Genomic DNA, 21,922 nt, shown 5'->3' with positions numbered 1-21,922 from the left:
CACTGAGGCACAGAGCAGTTTACAAATTTGCCCAAGATTGTACTAACAAGGAAGCAAGCTTATATGTAAAAGTTGGTCAAAAAAAAAAAAAAAAAAAAAAAAGTTGGTCAAACTCCAGAACTCATGCTCTTAACTTCTACTCAGTGGCATTTCTTGTGAGGTACTGGGTTTGAGGCACCATGCTTTAACAGTTAGAGTGACAGACAAGTTTGGATTCAGAGCAGACTGTTTGGATGATGAGGTGTTTGGACATTATGATTCTGAACAGTTGATCAAAAATGAACAGGAAGGAGAGATGTAATGTGGGCATGGTAACTATCTTCAGAGATGTTGAGAGCCGGAGGGCATTATCCGGCAGTGATTTTGAAGGAGGGTGGAAATGGAGCAGAAATTCCCAAGACAAATTTCAGCTGAGTATGAAGTGGCCCTTGAAAAGGACCAGAGGCTACTATTATGGAATGAACTTCCTCTGAAGGTAGTAAATGCCTTTTCACTGGAATGTTCAACAGAAGATAAATGAAGACGGAATCAAGGTATGTAGAAGAATGAACTAGGTAACTTTAAAATACTTCCCAGCTCTACAATTGTGTGATATGTAGATGTAAAATCAGCTGAGGGGGCAGATTACCTCTCAAAATTCCGTTAGAAAAATTCTTTCCTTGTTCAACTCCAAATCTGTTAAATACCGTATGTGTTGAACTGGGCGTATTTTAAAGATAATTTAGCAAAATATATTTTGCTTGATTTTTAAATAAAAATGACTAAATATACTGTGAAAACTTCTAGTTAAATGCTAACATAAATTTCATCTTATTAAAATTTATCTGTCATAATGAAGAATGGTCATATAGGGTCCACTTTTAGTTCGATATTCTTTATGACTAACAATCATTAATTTATTTTAAAAATTTAGTGAAAACAGATTTCTAGTAGACATGAAACATATTTCACTGCAACATGTTCTCTTCAAAAAGATGTATTTTTGAGCTATATGACTACCTCCTTTTGTTTATATTTCTAAAATTCAGATTTATTTCCTCCTACCACTGCTATACAACTATGCTAAGAAGTTACTTTTTTTAACCAATGCTTATAGGTAAAGAAAATGAAAAAATATAGTTGATGTTTGTGCATTTTTTTATTATTCTCCCCAGAGAAATTTAGAGCTCTTCCTTGTGCTTTTGGAATTGATATTTTACTTTGACAATCTAAGAGATAACTGTTATCTGCTTAACTTTTATTTTTGCTATGTTGAGAAAAATATTTCCAGTAAGATTCTTAATTACTACTTAGTTATAATAATCATAGAATACAACTAGACTTCATACTTAGATTTTAGATTTCCTCAGAAAGAACTGGATGAACAACAGTGATCCCCTACAGGTTTTTATTTTTCATTAAAAATATAAGTAGTTAAAAATAGTTTCTACCCTTTGGACACATATGCAGCACACAAGCTATATTTTCTTGAAAAAAAAAAAAGAAGACATAATTAACAGTAGAGTATTGGACCATTTATTATCCCACCCAAAAATAAGGTCCGTGATGTCTCTGGCACAAAAAAATTAAGGTGGATTATCTCAACCTGGAATGAAAAGGAGGCCAGCATGACTATTGCACCCTGAATGCTAAATGTACACAGAGCAACTGATTTATGTCAGAAATTACTTAATTTTTTTTATTTTTTTTAGAATGGAAAGGAAGTAACCGGTTTTTCCCCCCAGTCTCCATCTACTTGTTGTTAATAGGTAGCATAATAGTCTGAGTGAGCTGAGGAAATTGTTTAGAATTCTGCTTAGTTCTAGGTCAGAGGCTTGCTGGTTTTCATTTCCTAATTTGCCAAAGAAATCTCCTTGCAAGATTACCTGAAAACCCATGTATGTATCAAAAAGTATATTGCTCAGACTTCATTTATTCTTCAACATATGCTATTTTGAGTAATATTGTGTGTGTGATTGCTTTTCAACATATATTGTTCTATTAGGTTGTAGATATAAATAATAATAATAGATAACATTTATTGAGTGTTAAAACTCTACCCCCCAAATTACCTAACTAGACTTAGATATAAAATGATCCTAATTATTGCAAATATTTACTGACCTCTAACTATGCATAAGGTATTTTGCTAAACACTGCACATGTATTGTTTTGTTTAAAACTCTAAACAATCCTCCATGGATAGTTCTTTTCTTAGCTCCATTTTACAAATGAGGAAACAGAGATACAAATATTTATAATAGTTTTCTCAGAGTTGTATATTTAAGATATAGAAGTTAGAGTTTAAAACAAGCAAATAATAATAATAATAATAATAATAATAATAATAATTCAAGTAGTACCCATTCTGATATGGTTTCCTGAGGGTTTCAAAGTTCTCATAAGATGACGGTGTTCTGCAAACCTTTAGAGACAGAATATTCCTAGAGAATGATTCAGACAGACAGCCAGACACATGCATACATACCACTCACAGTTATGTCTAGAATTAAGCACTTGTCATTTGTAGCTTTGCAGTTTAATGACACCATTTTTTAACCATACAAATGGGAAGAGACAAAGGAGAAGGTCACACAGCGTGTTTTAGAGCCAAGGTTGGGAGTACTTTTGCCTATTTACTACTGGTCAGAAAGTACCTAGAAAAGAGAGCAACCGGGAAATTAAACCTCGCAGTGTGCTCAGGAGGGAAATGCAATGGTTGTGTAAATACAGTATCAGCCCTGCTTCACTTAGGTTTAAAAATTAATTAATAGTGTAACAGGTTACAGGAGAAAAAAAATCTGATTATTTCTATAGATGTTTAATAAAATTTAACTTCTGTTCATGATATTGAAAAAACGAAGTAATTCTTAGCAAATTAAGTGATAAAGAGTATCTTATTAAAAATCTCTAGCAGTCATCACAGTTAATAATGATGGCACATTGAAAGCATTCTTCTTAATACCTGGACTTAGTTAAGATATGCTATCATTACTTCAATTCACCATTTTATTAGTTGGTGCTTGTTAGCAAACTTTAGGATAAAAGAAAGAAATTATGGATTGGAGAAGAAGATACACAACAGCCATTATTTATAGACAATATGTATGCCTAGAAAACCCTTAAATATGTTACAGAAAAGAGTTTAATAAGATTGATGTATAAAAAAACAATATGCATTTTCATACCCTAGCAGTGAACAGTTCAAAAACATATTTTTAAATGCCATTTTAAAGAGCATCAACATATACAATATATATATACACTGCATATATAATATATAATAGCATATATAAAATTATAGATCTGTATATTTACACATATATATACAAAAATATTCACATTATAATTATTTGTGGAGACATTTAAAAACGTATATTAATGGAGAGACGTAACATGTTTATGGATTGGAAGTCTTAATTCTGTAAAGATTCCAAAAATATTATAAAAGGTTTCATATTGTAGGAAAAGAATTGATCTATGGATTCAATGCAGTGCCAATAAATATCCTAAAAGGATATTTTGGAGGGAGGTATTGACGAACAGGTTTTAACTTTATATGGAAGTGCACAGGGCCAAGAATAGTTAGGACATATCTGATGAAGGAGAATGAAACAAGACTTACCTTACCAAATATGGAGCCATAATAATTAATATAGTGTGTAATTCATGTAATAATTAGTATATTATTCATGTAAGGATAGAAAAATTGACCAAGAGAACAGAATAACATAGATTGTCACATGTATGAAAAGTAATTTAATAACAGAGTTGGCAGAGATAGGAAGATCAGTTGGGAAAGAATAGATTTCTCAGTAAATGGTTCTGGGTGTATTGTTCCCATTTCTACTGAATCATTGCCGCAGCAAATAAATACACTCTATTGTATCCTCCCCTAAAACAAAATAGGACAAAACACAAACACCTTGGTACCTGCATTCATCCTGCTACTAATCATTTATCAGATAGATCCCTGTCACATGGAAAATTTTGGAGAAGTTCTCTCTAATTACTGTCCCCATCTTCCTGTCATGGATTCTTTCTTCAGCCCACTGGAATAAGACTTGCTTTTTTTCCTACCACGTCATTGAGATTGCTCCTGCCGAGGTCACCAAGATCTTCTTTTGGACCAATTCTGTTTGTCAGTGTTCTAGTTGTGCTGTCACTTGACTGGGGCACACATTTAACACAGATGATGACCATTTCTTGAAATGCTTTCTTATCACAGCTTTCCTTGTCCTGCTCTTCCTCCTTCCCTGACCCCTCCTCAGCCTTTCTCCTGGCCCGCAATCCAGTGTAGGCCCTCTAGATCTAGGCATGCTCTGGAGATCTTTTCATGGCCTTCTCCCTTAACCAGGCTACATATTCTCCCTGGATTACCTAACTTAATTTTGTGACTTCAAATGCAGTTTACAGTCAGAGGACTCTCAAAAGTAAATCTTCAGCTTGAATCTGTCTCTGGGATTTGAGACTCATGTATCTAACTTCTTACTTGTCATTTTCTTGTATGTGTAATGGGTACTTCAAGCTTAATGTGGCCTATACCAAACCCTTGATTTTCCCCCAACTTCTATTTCTTCCCGACTTTATCTTCCCCATCATGGTATATGTATGAGGAAGATAGATGTATGCATGATCACCCGAGTACTCCAATATTGACACAATTCTAGGCTTGTTTCCTCTGTTTCCTTGAGTCCCATGCCCAACACATTATCAACTCCTGTTTACCCCCAAAACATAATCTAAATAATAACACCTTTCTTCTTTTCAAGGGCTGTCAATCTTCTTTATCCTGAACTAGGCTGGCCTCCTGCTTCCACTCCTTTATCTCTACAGTATAGTTTCTATTCAGTAATCAAAGTGTCCTTTTAAAAATGCAAATCAGAGAAACAGGTGATGGGGATTAAGGAGTATGCTTGTCATCTTAAGCATTGGGTGATGTATGGAAGTGATGAATCACTATATTGTATACCTGAAATTAATATAATACTGTATGTTAACTATATTAGAATTACAATAAAAAAAATAAATAAAATCGGGTGATACTGTGCTCAAAACCCTTCAATGGCTTCTCATTGTACTTAGAATAAAAATAGAAACATTTAAACTTAGTTTATAAAGCAGGTTCTGAGCACCCCGCCTTCTTCTCATCTTCACATCGATGAATTTTTCTTAGCATTTAGATCACAACTAAAATGATACCTGCTCAGGACTTCTTTGAACATTCATTCTAAAGTAGCCACCCAGGCACTTTTAAACATACCATCTTATTTTATTTATTTTTTTTAAGATTATTTATTTATTTATTCATGAGAGATATAGAGAGAGTGGCAGACACCTAGGCAGAGGGAGAAGCAGGCTCTCCATGGGGAGCCCGATTAGGGACTTGATCCCGAACTCTGGTATCACGCCAAGGGCAGACACTCTGAGATCATAACCTGAATGGAAGGCAGATGCTTCACCAACTGAGCCGCCTAGGCGCCTGGAGAGTGGTGCTTTCTTTACTAATAGAAAATGTTGTCAAACATTTGTAATTTTGCAAAAACATAGTATCTTTACACAAGTAAATATCACACTGCATGTGCAATTTCAGCACCAAATTTTAAGGATCATGTTGAAGTAGTTCAAAGAAGTACGGGAAAGTCAAGAAAAGTAGGTGCACCACAAATCAAAGGAATTTTTTTTTAAAGTTCAGTGTCAAAAGCAAGTTGATTAAATCCTAGGTTGCCTTGGTCCTACTAAAGACATTTTTCTTCCAATTAAACTTCCCAATTTTAAAATTTAAATGTATGGAAAGTTATTTAACTTAAAACGATTATACCTGGTTGTTAAAATAATTAACAAAATCATTGTATTCAGCATCTCAATGTATTTTGAGACTATAGGTTTACCTATTACACAGTTTCTTGCAAGGTTGAACCACGTTTTTTTCCACTTTATTTTTAAATACACAACGTGTTTATTAGTTATTCAAGAAAACAGGTTAAATGAGACTATTGAAATTACCATCAATTTTCTAGTTCATTGAAAATGGCTTTTTGGACCCTTCTTTTTAGGGGTCCCAGATTTTCCCATAATAGATATTATATAGCTATGTTTTTACTCTTCATATTTCTGTTTTGTAGAGACATACAGTCTAAAAGAATTCTTTTTTTTTTTCTTTCCTTTTTCTCCTACTGCCATAGATGTCATTTGAAACCTTTCGCATTTATCACCTTCTGAACAGTTGACATTTCTTTTGCTGGTTGAGAAATAATAAACGTTGCAAAATGGCATATATTTTGGACATAAAATACAAAGACTAGGTCCTAATAATTAATTGAGAAGGGTTAGCAATTAAACTCAGTCCTCTCCAAATAAAGGCTCTTAACCTTGCCACAGATACTCTGTTCTGGGATTCCAAGGACATGAATGTGGTGCTAATCAGTTCCTCGTATTGAGAATAGAGGGTGGGGTAAGGAGGGATTTTCTTTGGCTACTGTCTAATTTCAGGACCTTGTACACTGTGGACTTGCCCCCAAAATCACTGGCTCATGAAAAGCTAAACATCCCTTCCAACACTTGAGAATTAGCAGTGGACTTCTTTTAAAACCTCAACATTTTACATGCTCCTTACAAGGAAGGGATCATTGGAAGCTTTGCTTCAAAGTATGTTTTATATGTATTAATTTATATATATTAGTTTCCTTTGCTATAACAGATTCCCACAAATGTGATGTCTTGAAACAATAGAAATGTATTGTCTCACAGTTCTGGAGCCAAAAAATTAGAAATCAAGGTAAATATGCAGGGCCAGACTTCTTTCAGAGGCTCTAGGAGTGAGTCTTCCAGCTTCTGGTGACTGTCAGCATTTCTTAGTTTGTCACTGTGTCCTTCCAGTCTTTGCATCTATTTCCACATTGCTTGCCCCCCTCTGTGTGATTATCATATCTGCCTCTTTTATTTAAAAAAATGGTTTATTTATTTGAGAGAGGTGGGAGGATGCTGCAGAGGAAAAGGCAGTGAGAATCTCAATCTCAATCTCAAACTCAATCTCAGTGGCTTGAGCTCTAGGCTGGGCTCGATCTCATAACCCTGAGATCAGGACCTGAGCGGAAACCAAGAGTCTGAGGCTTAGCTGACTACACCGGCCAGGCATATCACATCTTCCTCTTTTAATAGGAGATTTGTGATTGGGTTTAAGGCCCACCCAGATAATCCAGGATAATTCTCTGTCAGGATTCTTAATTTCATCTACAGAGACCCTTTTTTTCTGATAAAATAACATTTACAGGTTCCAGGAGGTAGAACTTGCTATCTTCAGGTGGCCTATATTCAGAATACTATACTATATTTAATCATGTTCTTGAACGGTCTTCCACAGTCCTTTCTGCAAAGCAGATATTTAACCTTGAGGGTCCCAATGCCCCTATCCAACCTTGCCTTCTCCTGTCATTTTCCTTTGTTTTAAAAATATACTTGTATTTTTTTTATTGGTATGGAAGTAAAATGTGCTCGATGTTTTAAAGTTATTTTAAAAATAGGAAAAAATTGGGACACCTGGGTGGCTCAGCGGTTTAGCATCTGCCTTCATGCTTTTGGCCCAGGGCATGATCCTGGAGTCCCAGGATGGAGTCCCAAGTCTGGCTCCCTGCATGGAGTCTGCTTCTCCCTCTGCTTGTGTTTCTGCCTCTCTCTCTCTCTCTCTCTCTGTGTCTCTCATGAATAAATAAACAAAATCTTTTAAACAATTTTTTAAATAGGAAAAAATGAGCAAAATAAAAATCATCTATGACCCGAATAGTCAAAGATAGCTGCTATTAATCTCTATTTCTCCCCCCTAAGCATTTAGGATCCTCAGCACATAGTACATATTGAATATATATTTGATGAAAAAACAAATAAGCAAATGAACCAATACATTGCATTGTAGCTTTCCATCATATGAAGGAAGTAGAGCTTGAACTCAGGGTGGGTCAAGTGGCATCTCTGCACTTTACCAACTGCATATGCTACTCAGTCTATTTATGCCTCAACAATCTTGCTGTGAAATAGACAGTTATTATTGTACTTCCACATAGGGATTTTAGAAGATTACAATGTGCACTTATGTTGGCACATAAGTCTCAGTAGATATTAGCTACAAGATTCAAGATGAGGGAAAAAAAAAAAAAAAAAGAGGATTTCACTCCACAGGTAGAAATTGTTAGGAAATGGATTTTGTGTCAACATTTGGATTTTTTTCGTTTAATTATAATCTTTCAAAAATGGCATGAAACACCACAAGAAAATTAGTGAGATATTTCGGCCAAACTCTGGACGATCAAAGTATTGAAAAGGGATTCATATATTTGATAAACATGAGTGAGGTCATTTCTAAGGTCTCTACCAATTTTGAGAGTGTGATTATGGAATTTTGATTTTGAATAATGATGTCTTCCTTTTCCCATATTTCTGTTTTCCTCCTGTTGTCAAGGAATGTCTCCATTTTCCAATAAATCAAGAACATGTAGACAAATAGGAGTGATCTAAATGTAGCTAGAATGGTAAAGGCCATGTTCCCAGGGTGAATGTTCATGCAGGAGGACTCCACTGGAGAATAAATTTATGTACCTTGGTCCCTAGGGGGTTTTCACACGGGTCCTTGTGTCTGAGAAGAAAGAGTTAAAAGCCTTTAAATGAATTGTATCATATTACATTACATATTTCTCTCCATCACAATTAATGCACAATTAATTAGCCTCCAAGGATCTGAACATGTGTAATAATATTATGCAAATGCTGCTTTAAATGAAAATGAACCCAGAATGACAATGCTTCTCAAGTGCTAAATCTGCTGTTAATATAAAGTAGCAACATGAGACATCTATATAGAGAATTTATTTCTATTTTTTCAGTAACTACAGAATAGTCTCATGTTATTATGTTTGTCATGGTTAATTTAAATAATGGTTTGGAAATATTACATCTATTTGAGGAAAAACAGTACATTCTACAATGTGGACAGCTTTGTGAATACTGTGCTATTTTCTCTATAAGGCAATTTATAATAATACTTAGGTCAGTGTCCCCCAAAGTAATTTCAAAATTATTTTGGTAGATTCTAAAACTGTACGGATTTGCAAGTCTTCCTTCACTTTCCTCCCCAGCAGCATTCCAGGAATTGGTGTAACTAACTTCAGAGGCGAAGAAGAAACTCTTTATAAAACTTCTTCAACCTGTTATAAGTAGCAGTAATTGGTTAGAAATAGGAACATAAACTGGGTCACTAATCAAAAAGTCCTTAAAGGAGCTTGTATTCATTTATTCATTCATTTTTTTTGTTCAAATATGTATTAGGAATTTACCATCTCAGGCCCTTTGCCTCCCTGAGCTTCATGTCCTCATCTATAAAATGAGAAATACCTACATCACACAGTCATTGAGCAAATGAATGATATAAGTGGTGTACATATTAGTTTAGCAAAGTAATAGGTAAGAAATGTTAGCAATCATCATTATCAATTTCATTATGCTGTGCTATATACTATTAATTGTTAATTAGAGGTTTGTTTGTTTTTATTACTCTAGGCTTACAAACATGATAGTAAAAAAAAAAAAAAAGACTTAAAATATTCCAATTAGTTTACTTCCCTACTTACTGGACTAGATGATAATATTAGCAGATATATATTTAACTTTTACTAGAACTATCTCATTATTTGGGGATTTGCAAAATATGGCCCCAAAATATCTTTGAGGCTTCTGGGATATAAGAAAGATATTTTTTTCATATTAAAACAGCTAAAAAAGTAGTATGTATCAGACATTTTTCTACAAACTACCCATATTAGCTCATAGTGACTTTATGAAGTAGGTTATATTTTTAATCACATGTTAAGAATGTAGAACCTGTGGAAAAAGAAGGATAACTCTCCTGCCTGAAGTCATCTAGTTAACTGGTGGTAGTGTGGGAATCTGAAACAAAGTAGATTGACTTGCAGGGCAGATTTACCTAACCAGAAACTTCATTGTCATTGGTAGATTATTATATGGCCACAGTGCTTCTGGGTACAATTTTAGGTTTGTGTGTTTGTTTTTTTCTTTTCAATTTTCAACCTTCCCTGCGTGATCCTAAGATTCAGGAGTGCAAAGACATTGTTGGAATTTCTCACCATTATATCTTCTGTGCCTGGAGAGGGCCTGTTATATGTCAAGTGTTGTTTAATAAATATTTGTTGAATGGCTTAATGAAATTACTTGCTACAAAAGAAAGAAAAATCAAATAAACCTATGTTATTCCAAAAAAACCTGTTGAATAATAGTTATTTCCCCTTGATATCATTTTTCAACCTCTGTCTCGTTGCATTACAAATACATATATATACTGTCAAGCTGAGACTTTGCCAAGTCTCTTGTGATGTTCATGGTCATTGTTAGTGCTGGAAGAAAATTTTTATTACTGTGTTCATAGAAACTAACAAAGGTACTACACGTGGTACATTTTTTTCAATCCAAATTCCAGAGAATAAGATTACTGTGCTTATTTTCAACATCATCTTGCTTTTACCCCATAATATCTTATGGTTTTGACTCAGTGATTTGAATGTAACTAGAGATGAGCTCCTTTTCTAATAGCAATTTAAGCTGGAAATGAGACACTAACATGGTTCTCAACTATGTTTCTTTTACCGACTCTTAGCTCTCAAACTATAAAAAGATTTTGTTTAATATTATCTCATTCTAAAGTTTTAAAGATTCTTGAGAAACAGATATTCTCTATAATGGATTTTTAAAAAGCATAATTCTATTCTGAACGTGCTGATTAGTTATTGACATTAAATTATTGTCTTAGATACTGAACTTGGATCAAAAGGTTACATCTTGGGGCTCTTGTGTGTCTCAGTGGTTGAGCATCTGCCTTTGGCTCAGGTCGTGGTCCTGGGGTCTTGGGATCGAGTCCTCATATCAGGCTCCCAGCAGGAAGCCTGCTTCTCCCTCTGCCTATGTCTCTGCCTCTCTCTCTCTCTGTGTGTCTTTCATGAATAAATAAATATTAAAAAAATAAAAGGTTACATCTCCTTCTTATACTTGAGCCTCTTCTCCATGATCCTCCAAATTTCCAGTGAAGCATATTGAACATTATGGGGTAATATATGCCATTTCGTAGAAAACTAGGAACACTTGCAGTGGACTAGTTTGTCACTCAAGATCCCAGCAAGAAATTGACGGCTCCACTTTAAAAGGGGGTAATTGTAGAGTGTATGATAAAGAAACCATTTATAGTGTCGAAACAGTTCATAGAAACCCACAGATAGGGAAAATATCTGGGACCTGTTAGTTCCACTGGAACCTGGTGAAGCCTGAAATTTAGGAGATGTGGACTAAGGTATCCAATGCAACTAGGGAGCTTATCTTGGAGGAGGACAAGTTAATAAATACCTCAGTCTGCTTGTCTTGTGGCCTTCTTATTTTCTGCTATGACCTCTCAAATCCAACCTGAAGTCAGAGGTCAAGAGAGCCTGGTTGATGAAATTTATAGAGATTAGTCTCCTGAGTTACAGAATAAAGTGATGGGTGGAAAAAGGGGGCGGGGCAAACAGAGAGAGCATCCTACCTAGCTACTAACAGAAAATTAAACAATATCACACTTTGGGCTCAAGTACATGGGCTCAATGGAACTTAATTCTTCCCAATTCCCCATTTCAAATAAGAGAGGCACCACCTTCTTTCTAGATACACAGAAAAGTCAAAGTCATCTCTGACTCTTCCTTCTTCATGCCCTGTGCTTAAACTGTGCCCAGTTTCTTTTATATTTCCAAAAATCTTGTCTCCAGTAATGCATCCCTGGTGCAAATGTATGCCATTTCTGACACCAGTACCTTTTTATTATAAGTCTTGATGTCGCCATCTATGACAAAATAATTGCTTCATGGTAACAATCATCTAGGAGGCTGGTATCCTAAATCTCCATCTGTTTTGCCCTTGTCCTCAGTTACTAACTGAGAGGTCAAATGCAGCATCCTTTGCCCAGGGTTAGACTTTCCATGAGGTGTCCTCAGCATCACCAATAGTCTTTACTTCCTAATTTTTCCTCCCTGGAAAAATTCTCTTATTTACCGTGCTCTGCGCACATGGCCCTAATTATTTGCTTTTGCTGATGTGTTATTTCCTCCATTCTGAAAGATTATCCCTAGCTTACCAAATCTTAAAATCTAATCTTTCTTTGAAAACCGGTTTTTCTTATCACTTTTCTTAACTAGTCAGACTGCCCTAATGACACTGTCTTCTCACACTTTTGTTATATCTGTTTGCTTTTCTACATACTTGTAGGTAAGCCTTTCTTGTATAGTCATGTGTTAATGTTATTCTTGCATTGAGAGTAAAGAGTTCATTTCTTTCGCATGCTTCACATCTGATGAAGTAGTTTTAGAAATAATATCTGACATATGGTAGTGTCTCAACAAACTACCTCTCAGTAATATGGGCACTTTTATTTTACTTGCTCATTAGCTCTGTTTGCTTAGTTGATTCAGGGCAGCTCTGGAAGAAGTAACCAAACCCATATGAATGGTGCATACTTTTTGACTACTAGTTTCTCAGGGATTTGTCCTACAGAATAGGTTAAGGAGGAGCTAAGATTTAGCTTCATGGATATTCATGAAAATGTTCTTTATGGGGTGCCTGGGTGGCCCAGTCGGTTAAGCTCTGCCTTTGGCTCCAGGGCATGATCCTAGGGGCCTGAGATGGAGCCCCACGTTGGGCTCCCTGCTTAGCTGGAGCCTGCTTCTCCCTCTGCCTCTGCCCCTCCCACTGCTTGTGTGCTCTCTTTCTCTTTGTCAAATAAATAAAATCTTTTAAAAAATGATGTTGATTGCTAAATTGGCATAACAATATGTGATTTTTTTAAGTTTTGAAACAGATAATAAATTAGACTTCATTTGGATTGCTTTTCTAAAAAATTACTGTAGGTGTTAGCAGACACATATATAAACATATGCAAATATGGGAGGATGTATAGGGCTAATATTAATTATCTATGGCGGTGGGTAAATTACAGGCTTTTAAATTTTATCTACATTTTCTAACAATATAAAATTACAGAATACTTTGAAAATAACTCACTATCAAGACTTCTCTCAGTGATAGACTTTATATGGTTTCTATACAAAGTGATCAAGATAGCTGTTTCAATTAAATGCTTTATTTTACTCACTGAATGACTTCTAGGATAAACCACAGCAAATGTTTGTCAATTATAGCATAACCTCCCCTAACCATTGTCTACTGATATTTAAACTATTATGCTGACTTCACAATTTATTTGGAAAACAGTCAAAATATAAAATCTGTAAGATGTCAAATTTGAAAATTAAAATAAAAATCTCAGCCAGAAGTAGCTATTTCACATGTATGAAAAAGACAACAAATGGCAGCACTACTTTGTTTTTTAATAACCAAGTGAAGTAGTTTGGGATTTCATGAAGGAGAATGGCTCATGCAGGAGAATTGTTTATGCAGGAAGGTGGCTTGAATTCAACTTCTACAATATATGTACAGATTAAGATCTGAAGTAGAGCCTGAAGGCATAGAAGTAAACAGGAGCCATACATGCACACATACAAGTATACAAGCATACATGCATGCATAAATGAATATTGTAACTGTCTAGAAAGTTAGATGCTATGTTCTAACACTCAGCTAAGTGTTAGAACAATTTTAATTACTTCACAAAATAATTTCAGTAAGTAAAATAAACTTTTAATTGAAACAACTAATTCTATCACTTTATATGGAAACCATGTCAAGCCTATAGATTAAAAAGGTCTTAATTATGATGAATATTCTCAGATATTTAATACTTTTTTTAAATGATTGGAAAATACAAGAAAACAAAATGTGATCCATAGGCCAGAGACACTAGATGTGATGAGAAATAGGAAAATATACTTCCTGGAGGAGGAAAACAAAAGCAGTACCTCCAACACTTCATCTTGTAAGCAGGGAGGGAGAGGGGTGTGTCTAACCTATAATTCCTTGGATTTTACTTAGGGAGTATTATGCTTTATCTCTCTAAGCCTAGAAGTGGACAGAATTGATGATCATAATTTTCTGTACCAAACCAAGTAGGATGAAAATTGAGTACAATATCACTTGAGTTAAATATTGCTTTCAAGCTGGCAAAGCTGGACTATATAATATGGTTTACAATAACATGGGCTTTTAAATCTGACATGCGTGGTTTTGAATTTTGGCTTTACTGCATTCACAGTACTTATTCACTTAACAATTTTTACCATTAATCTTATGGCAGGCAAAACACTAGACATTGGTGGTAAATCAATGGAGCAAACACACGTTATCCTTGCTCTCTTAGAGTTTGATGATGGAGATAGACATTAATAAAATAATTTTACAAATAACATAATTGCATACAATGGTAAATCAATGCAGGAAAATTTGCTGGAAGCTACACAAGTATATTTTGGATTAATCAATCAATCAATGGTTATAAAATAATCCAGGAAAGATTGTAGTCCTATGGTAGATGGGAATATGATACTACTTAGAGAATTTATGCTATTTATTTATTTATCAGCTTGATTATAGAAAGCCATAGAAAGCATCAAAAGCATAAGAGTAGAAAAATGAGCTTATAGACGTGGATGGAGTAGACCATTCAGAACGTGATCCTAGGTGATCCTAGGGCAGATGAAAGGCATTGAAGATTTTTTTTTTTTTTTTTTTTTTTTTTTGGCATTGAAGATTTTTAAACAACAAAGTTGCAAGGTGAAATTTCTGTTTCTGAAGATATTTTGACTACATTAAGGAAAAAAGTGGATTGAAAGATTTTGAGGATCACCTGGGTGGCTCAGCGGTTTAGTGCCTGCCTTCAGCCCAGGTAGTGATCCTAGAGTTCCGGAATCGAGTCCCAGATTGGGCTCCCTGAATGCAGGGAGCATGAAGCAGGCTTCTCCCTCTGCCTATGTCTCTGCCTCTCTCTCTCTCTCTCTCTCTCTCTGTGTGTGTCTCTCATGAATAAATAAATAAAATCTTTTTTTAAAAAAAAAGAAAGATTTTTGAGTATTATAGGGAATTCAGTGAATTTGAAACATACCAGACCACAGGGGTACCTGGGTGGCTCAGTCAGTTAAGTGTCTTCCTTCATTCAGCTCAGGTCATGATCTTGGGGGTGTCTTGGGATTGAGCCCTGTGCTAGATGGACTCCCTGCTCAACGGGGAGTCTGCATCTCCCTCTGCCTTTCCCCCACTCGTGTGTGCATGCTCTCTCTCTCTCTCTCTCTCTTTCTCTCTCTCAAATAAATGAATAAAATCTTAAAAAAAAATAGAAAAACACAGCAAAACCATACCAGATTACAGATAATAGTCACTTGAACTAGGAAGTGTTAGGAAGTGGTGGTAGGTAGTAGAAATATACTAGAGGTAATGACTCCTACATTTTTGGCTTTTGCAACTGATTGGAAGAAGATGCCAGTCACAAAGCCAGGCAATACATAAATATGACCAAATTAAGGGCACTTTTAATTTGACTAAATTTATTTTAAGATGCTTTTGAGACATCCAGATGGAAATTCAATAAGTTCTTGGATATAAAGGTGTAAAGCTCAGAGAATACTGAGTTAGAAATATTAATCTGATATTCATTTGGGTTATAGTTGGTTATTGAAGTCATAGGCATGATTAAGCTCGGAGGAAGAGAGCATAGACTCAGAAGAGAAGGAATCACAGATACATCTTTAAAACGCTTTAATATTTAAAGGACACTTAGAGCCAGCAGAGGAGACTGAACAGAAAAAAAGGAAAACCTGGAGAACAGCTGTAAAGTGGGGGAAAATAATACCTAGCCATTAGACTATTCTAACAATTATATAATATGACGTTGGTAGAATGCTCAGTAAAAATTTTGGCACACAGAATGCATTTAATAAATCGGTGCTTAAAATGAACCCAAGATGTAATACACATCAGGTGCTCAACAAATACTTATTAAATGTTGAACGAATATGATTCTGTTACATGATTTTTGATTAGTTGGGAATATAAATGAGTCTGATGCATATTACTGTATCCTGGATGACAAATACACTTCGGATATTCATTGATGATGATGATGATATTCAGTATTTGCCTTATGATGATGTTGATGTTTGGGATATTTGTGTTCACAGGGTACTATTTTTCTGCCTGGAAATAAAGTCCTTGAACATCCATGCAATGAAGAGAGCCCAGGAAAATTCCTCTTTGAAGTAGTTCCAGGTAGGATATTTTTCTGGTTTAACTTAATGCCATTCCATGTTGGTAAAAGTGAAGACACACAACCTTTATTCTTCTTGGGTTGTGGTGAAGACCATTAATTTGGAAAAGCAAGTGTCAAGTTCGGTTAGCATTTACAAAGGTTATTATTCCAGGTTTGTACACCAGTACAAATGATCGAACACACACACACATAAAAGACACATGGCCATATGACTACTGGATATCCATTTGTCCTCATGAGATTCCAGAGTTGACCAGAGTCATGACATAGCATTTATAAGGGACTATTAGAGACAAAATCAGTTTTATAGTTCTCTTGTGATATGAAATTTGGCAAAAAAAGAGAAAGAAATTGTACAAGGTGCTATAGTTGGTATGCATTGCCCAGCTGATTCACTGTCACAGTTCTTCACAGACTACATCTTAAAGGAACCTTTGCTCTAAAAATAAAATAAAACAAAAATCCTCTTTCAGCGACTAGCCAAGCTATGCAGTTCTGTAACTCAGCTTTGCTCCCAACCAACCACTTCCACATGTTTGGCTTGTAGCATGAAGGACATCTCTGCCAAGCCATGAGATCCTGTAGGTAAATTTCTTCAACATCTGTCCTTTTTTTTTTCCTAGTCATCTGCATCCTTCTCTCTCAAAGTACCTGATCTCCACTTAAATATTTGACTCACTCAACAATAATTTTTTTCAAGGCCATGATCTACTTCTTTGATCTGTTTTTTAGCCCTTCCTTAATCCTTGATGTACGGAAAAGGATTAGGAACGTGGCTTTTATAGCGTTGGCTCTGGCTAACCCAGTTCATGCGATACTGACACTGATTTAATCACAGTCTAGGATGTATGTGAATTTATTTGGTGACTAATATGTAAAGCATATCAATAATGCTGGCACAAAGGCAGCCAATAAAACAGTTTTTCCAGATTTATAAATGCTGGGAATCTAAAATGTGGAAGCATATTCCCCCCCCCCCCCTCACTGGAAACAGCTGTAGCACTGAGTTCATCTGGCTCATGATGGAATCCATGACTAAATGTTAATTAATGCAGCTGAAGTGCAGAAAGGTTAGTCAGATGCCTTGTATTATTTGTTTTCCCCCAGGGAGAACACATTGTAAGAAACCTGAATCTTGTTTGCCCTATTAAAATCTTTTTATACTTACTTTTTAGTGGAATACCCTGTATGGAACCAAATTCCAGATGTTGCAAAGTCTTTGAAGTATCACTAGAGGAAATTTCCTTCCCTATTTATTTGCAACTTAGTGCCTATTGGCTTTTCAGTGAACATGGTATTAAACTGACAGCTTTGACTCCTTATCTCCAATAATATGAAAGGTCTGTGCTGTCATTCTTTCTGCTAAATGAGTTGAGATTTCATCTTTTGGTGAAGGTGTTCTGATATAACATAGATGGATATTGTCAAGATTGTTCTAGAAAGAATTGTGTGTTCAAGCCCAGCAAGCCCCCAAACTTCCCCCTCTAAGATTGTTGCTCTAGGGCATGCGTTTCATGTGCAGGGCATGTGACATAATGGCTTTTGATGAGCAAAGCCTAAGAAGTTTAAGACTGTGTGATGTGAAATCTGAAGGTTGTCCTTTCAAAAAAAATATCTTCAAGGAAATTTAGGTTTGCTGCAGTAATTCTGGAAATAAACATATTATGCCCATAGCTCCTTTGAAAAGATGACTCCTGAATCATTAATACAATATATAGTAGCTTCCAAATTAGGTTTTATAATTCTGAATTACCTTAAGGAGTGGCAAGAGAATTGTGCCAAATACTTCTTTAAAGAGAGAGTTGGAAAAACACTCTGGCTACATTGAAAATCCAGTGTTTGTGCCATTAATCTTGGTCATCGAGTCTTTATTAGTGTGCACCTCACATTAAGATAGAATTTCCAGACAAATACTTCTGTACTTGTATGAAAATGTGGGGATATGTATCACATGATTTCTGGACAATTTTTGCAAAATTAGGATTACTAAGTACACTTGATCCATCTTTGCAAACGAGAATGATAAGATAATGTTTTTTAATTATTCTAGTTGTGTGATAGTTTGACACAGGGAATCTGGAAAGCTGCAAGAGTGTTTTCATTTTTCAGACAGTGTGGTAAACAGGAAGGACTGCAGAAATGTGGTCAGTGCCTTGTACAGAACCTTCTGTAGTCCTGCCTGGCAGCAGATCCTAAGAACACATTCTTATTCTATATAGACCTTGTCTGTGGAATTCTCTCAATCATTTGAAAACTCATCCTACAAATGATGTTTGCAGATCTAACATGATTTTGTCCTTATGTACAAATACCTCAAACCCAACTACCCAAGGTATATCAATGGGTAGGATTAAATCCTTTAATCTCACCTGCCAATACTGATTTCAACAAAACTAACAAAAGCCTCCCAAAAGCTCTTTGCCAAATAATCTAGTACCTTATATATACACACACCTTTGTGTATGAGTGTGTACATATATATGTACTTTGTGCATATATATATATATATATATATACACACACACAGTTTGTTGGTATAGGTGCTGTATATCTTTATAATTCTTTGTATTATAGGATATTATATTATAGTATATAATTCTTTATAATTTTATATATATGTGTGTATATATATATCCATATATGCTATGTAGATAGGAGTTTTTGTGTTGTCATTTCTGTTTTGCTTTAGTCTGAAATGTCCTCTGAAATTAAGTACTAGCTATGCGTAAATAATACAAAAAAAGATTTCTCAGTAGAATTGAAAGTCTCAGATCTTTGTATATTACTTAGATTTGTTTGTATATTTCTATGCAGGTTTTAAATTTTTGTAAAAAATCTATCTGAAAACAAATCTACCATAATTTAGGATTAGCTTCTTTCAGACTTGTTATTATCCCATGAAATGGATTGTCTCTAAATAATTCCATGATTTATAGCATTTCGCTCCAGTTTTTTTTTTTTTTTTTCCTATTTCTCTACCTCTTATTCAAAATGGGGATTTTAGCCAAATTGGCAAATTTGAAGACTTTGCTGTCAGGCATGCCAAATTGTAGACTGGAGTGAACTTTTATGGCCAAGTGCTAAGCATTGGGGAAATGTGGTTGAGAAAGGAATGTTGGCAGAATTTAACATATAGTACTTATTTCAAGAAAATGCAGTCAGTCTCTTTGCTTCTCAAAATGTGTTCTGGGCAAATTTTCCTTATGCTGCTTAAAAGAACTAAACAGAGTAATTAATGGATGATGATGTCTTAACTTTCTTTGAAGAATAGTCTGTCAGAGGGGGAAGACAGAGATTCAGAGACTGCAGGCTGGCAAAAGGAGACAAGAAATGTGTATTCCATAATAGGTAGGAGCTACCTCTTTCTTTTCATCATGGTGTCTCTAACACCTGGTGTAGTAAAATGCAAGGTGCTGGATAAATACTCATTGAAGTGTGCATGTTTACTGGGTTTATGGAGGACTCACAATCATATGAAATGGTTTTATTATTGGCGATAGCTACTCCTAACTTGGTTGTATTGAACTCTTATTTCCTGCTGTGTAAGATCTCTCCATCCCCTGGTGCAGCAAAGTGCTCTTTGTAGCTCTAGTGGCTAAAGTGGAGGGAAATTCTTTATGTCCCATTTCTCTGCCTTCCTTTCTGATAATGCCACCAAGAGAAAGATGGAAGAAGATAGAAGTGTGTCTACATAGAAGCTGTTGCTGAGGTTAGCCTCTTAACACTGACTGGTTATTACCTCCCTCTCCAAAAGCTGATTCACTCATAGAGTACATTTGTGAATTATTCAGGATCCCTCGAATGGGAAATCTGCTTCACATAGTAGGATTTTCCAATGTAGTCATGGTCCTGTTAGATGGGATACCATCAGAAGGCCCCAAGGCCAGCTGCTTTCTTTATGCTTATCCAGCTACCAGGAAACTCATATATCCTGGTCTGCTAAGGCGGGATAACAAAGGCTCTTTCGCTATTACCGCTTCCTTCAATGCTGTCATCTTTCCCTTTTCTCCATGAAGTATGAGCTTCAGGCCCTGCAGATTGAATGACTTGCAAATATTCATGTTAGTCTTCAACTTGGAGAAAGTATAAGTGACAGTTCTAGCATACTTCAGAATTTACCAGCAACTCTCCTGTGCTTTCCTGACTTGTTCTGATGGCTGAGAAAATGTCTTTTCCTGCCCTTCAAAAAAATAGGGTTTATTTTGAAAACTTTTCTCCAAGAGGCACTTTCTTTGTCCTAATTTTCCTCTTGTCATAGTCAGGGGCAGAGAAATGGGGTTTGGGTTTTTTCTCTGAAATGCATTTTCTGTAAGCCCTGAAGGGAAGTGGCTAGGTACAACTTCCATTGTGGTTTTCAACTTAGAAGGTGAGTTTTTAGTAGTTTTTCTCTTCAGATTTTGATCTTAACAGCAATTCCAGGGTAATGGAAAGACAACTTTTTATCTGTATTTGTCTGTGCTCTTTGATTGGATTCTGGAGTAACATTCTCTGATGGATAGTGATGTTAAAAGGTGAATTGTGGATCGAAAAGATATATGCATCCCTATGTTTATTGCAACATTATTTAGTATTATTTAGAAGAGCCAGGACGTGGAAGCAACTCAAGTATCTATCAACAGGTGAATGGATAAAGAAAATATTATAGTATGTATATTTTATATTGTTTTTAAAAAATAATGAAATTGCCATTTGCAAAAATATGGATGGATCTGGAGGGTATAAGGTTAAATGAAACAAGCCTGTCAGAGGAATGCAAATACCATATGATTCCCCTCATATGTAGAATTTGAGAATATTATTCAGCCATTAGAAATGACGAATACCCACCGTTTGCTTCAACGTGGATAGAACTGGAGGGTATTATGCTGAGTGAAGTAAGTCAATCGGAGAAGGGCAAACATTACACGGTTTCATTCATTCGAGGAATATAAAGAGTAGTGACAGGGATTAAAGGGGAAAGGAGCGAAAATGAGTAGGAAATATCAGAGAGGGAGACAGAACGTGAGAGACTCCGAACTCTGGGAAACAAACAAAGGTTAGTGGAAGGGGAGGAGGGTGGAGGGATGGGGTGACTGGGTGATGGACACTGAGGGGGACACTTGACGGGATGAGCACTGGGTGTTATACTATATGTTGGCAAATCAAACTCCAATAAAAAAATATACAAAAAAAAGAAGCCAAACAAATGAACAACAACAACAAAAAAACATACTCTTAAATACAGAGAAGAAAATGGTTGCCAGAGTGCAGGTGGATGGGGGAATGGGTGAAACAGGGGAAGGAGGTTAAAAATACCTTATCTTGAGTCATGCATAAAAATTTTGAATCATTATATCATATACTTGAAACTAATATAGCACTGTATGTTAATTATACTGGAGATAGAAGATAGATAGATGGATAGATAGATACATAAGATGGATGGATAGATAGATGATAGATAGATAGATAGATAGATAGATAGATAGATAGATAGATAGATAGATTTTTAAACCATGTAGTGGGGGAAATGCCCTCTGGAGATATTTCATCTGCGAGAAGCAAGGAAAGCAGGATCAGGCATAAGGAGGAGCTGGCCCACAGCACAGTTGCAATTGAGGTCTCAGCTGATGCTGCAGGGGCCCCAGAGCTGGAATCCCCCTCAGAGCTACTCTAAAAGGAACCAGACATGGTTTCCTGGCATCAGCTAGTCTAGCTGTGATGGGG

General features: G+C 35.6%; 1 protein-coding gene across 2 annotated transcripts in view; it reads left to right on the top strand.

Moving 5' to 3' along the window:
• Positions 1–21,922, top strand: part of ARHGAP24 (Rho GTPase activating protein 24) — a 743,240-nt gene that overhangs the window by 442,436 nt on the left and 278,882 nt on the right. For both annotated transcript variants that reach the window (XM_038582212.1, XM_038582211.1), the window contains exon 3: positions 16,128–16,215. In XM_038582212.1, coding sequence (XP_038438140.1) covers positions 16,128–16,215 — 88 coding nt within the window. The remainder of the gene's footprint in view (positions 1–16,127; positions 16,216–21,922) is intronic.

Source organism: Canis lupus, chromosome 32, assembly GCF_011100685.1.
Source record: "Canis lupus familiaris isolate Mischka breed German Shepherd chromosome 32, alternate assembly UU_Cfam_GSD_1.0, whole genome shotgun sequence".
In the NCBI taxonomy this organism is placed as follows: Eukaryota; Metazoa; Chordata; class Mammalia; order Carnivora; family Canidae; genus Canis; species Canis lupus.
The sequence above is the reverse complement of the archived record's forward strand: the minus strand, read 5'-3'. Positions and strand labels throughout refer to the sequence as shown.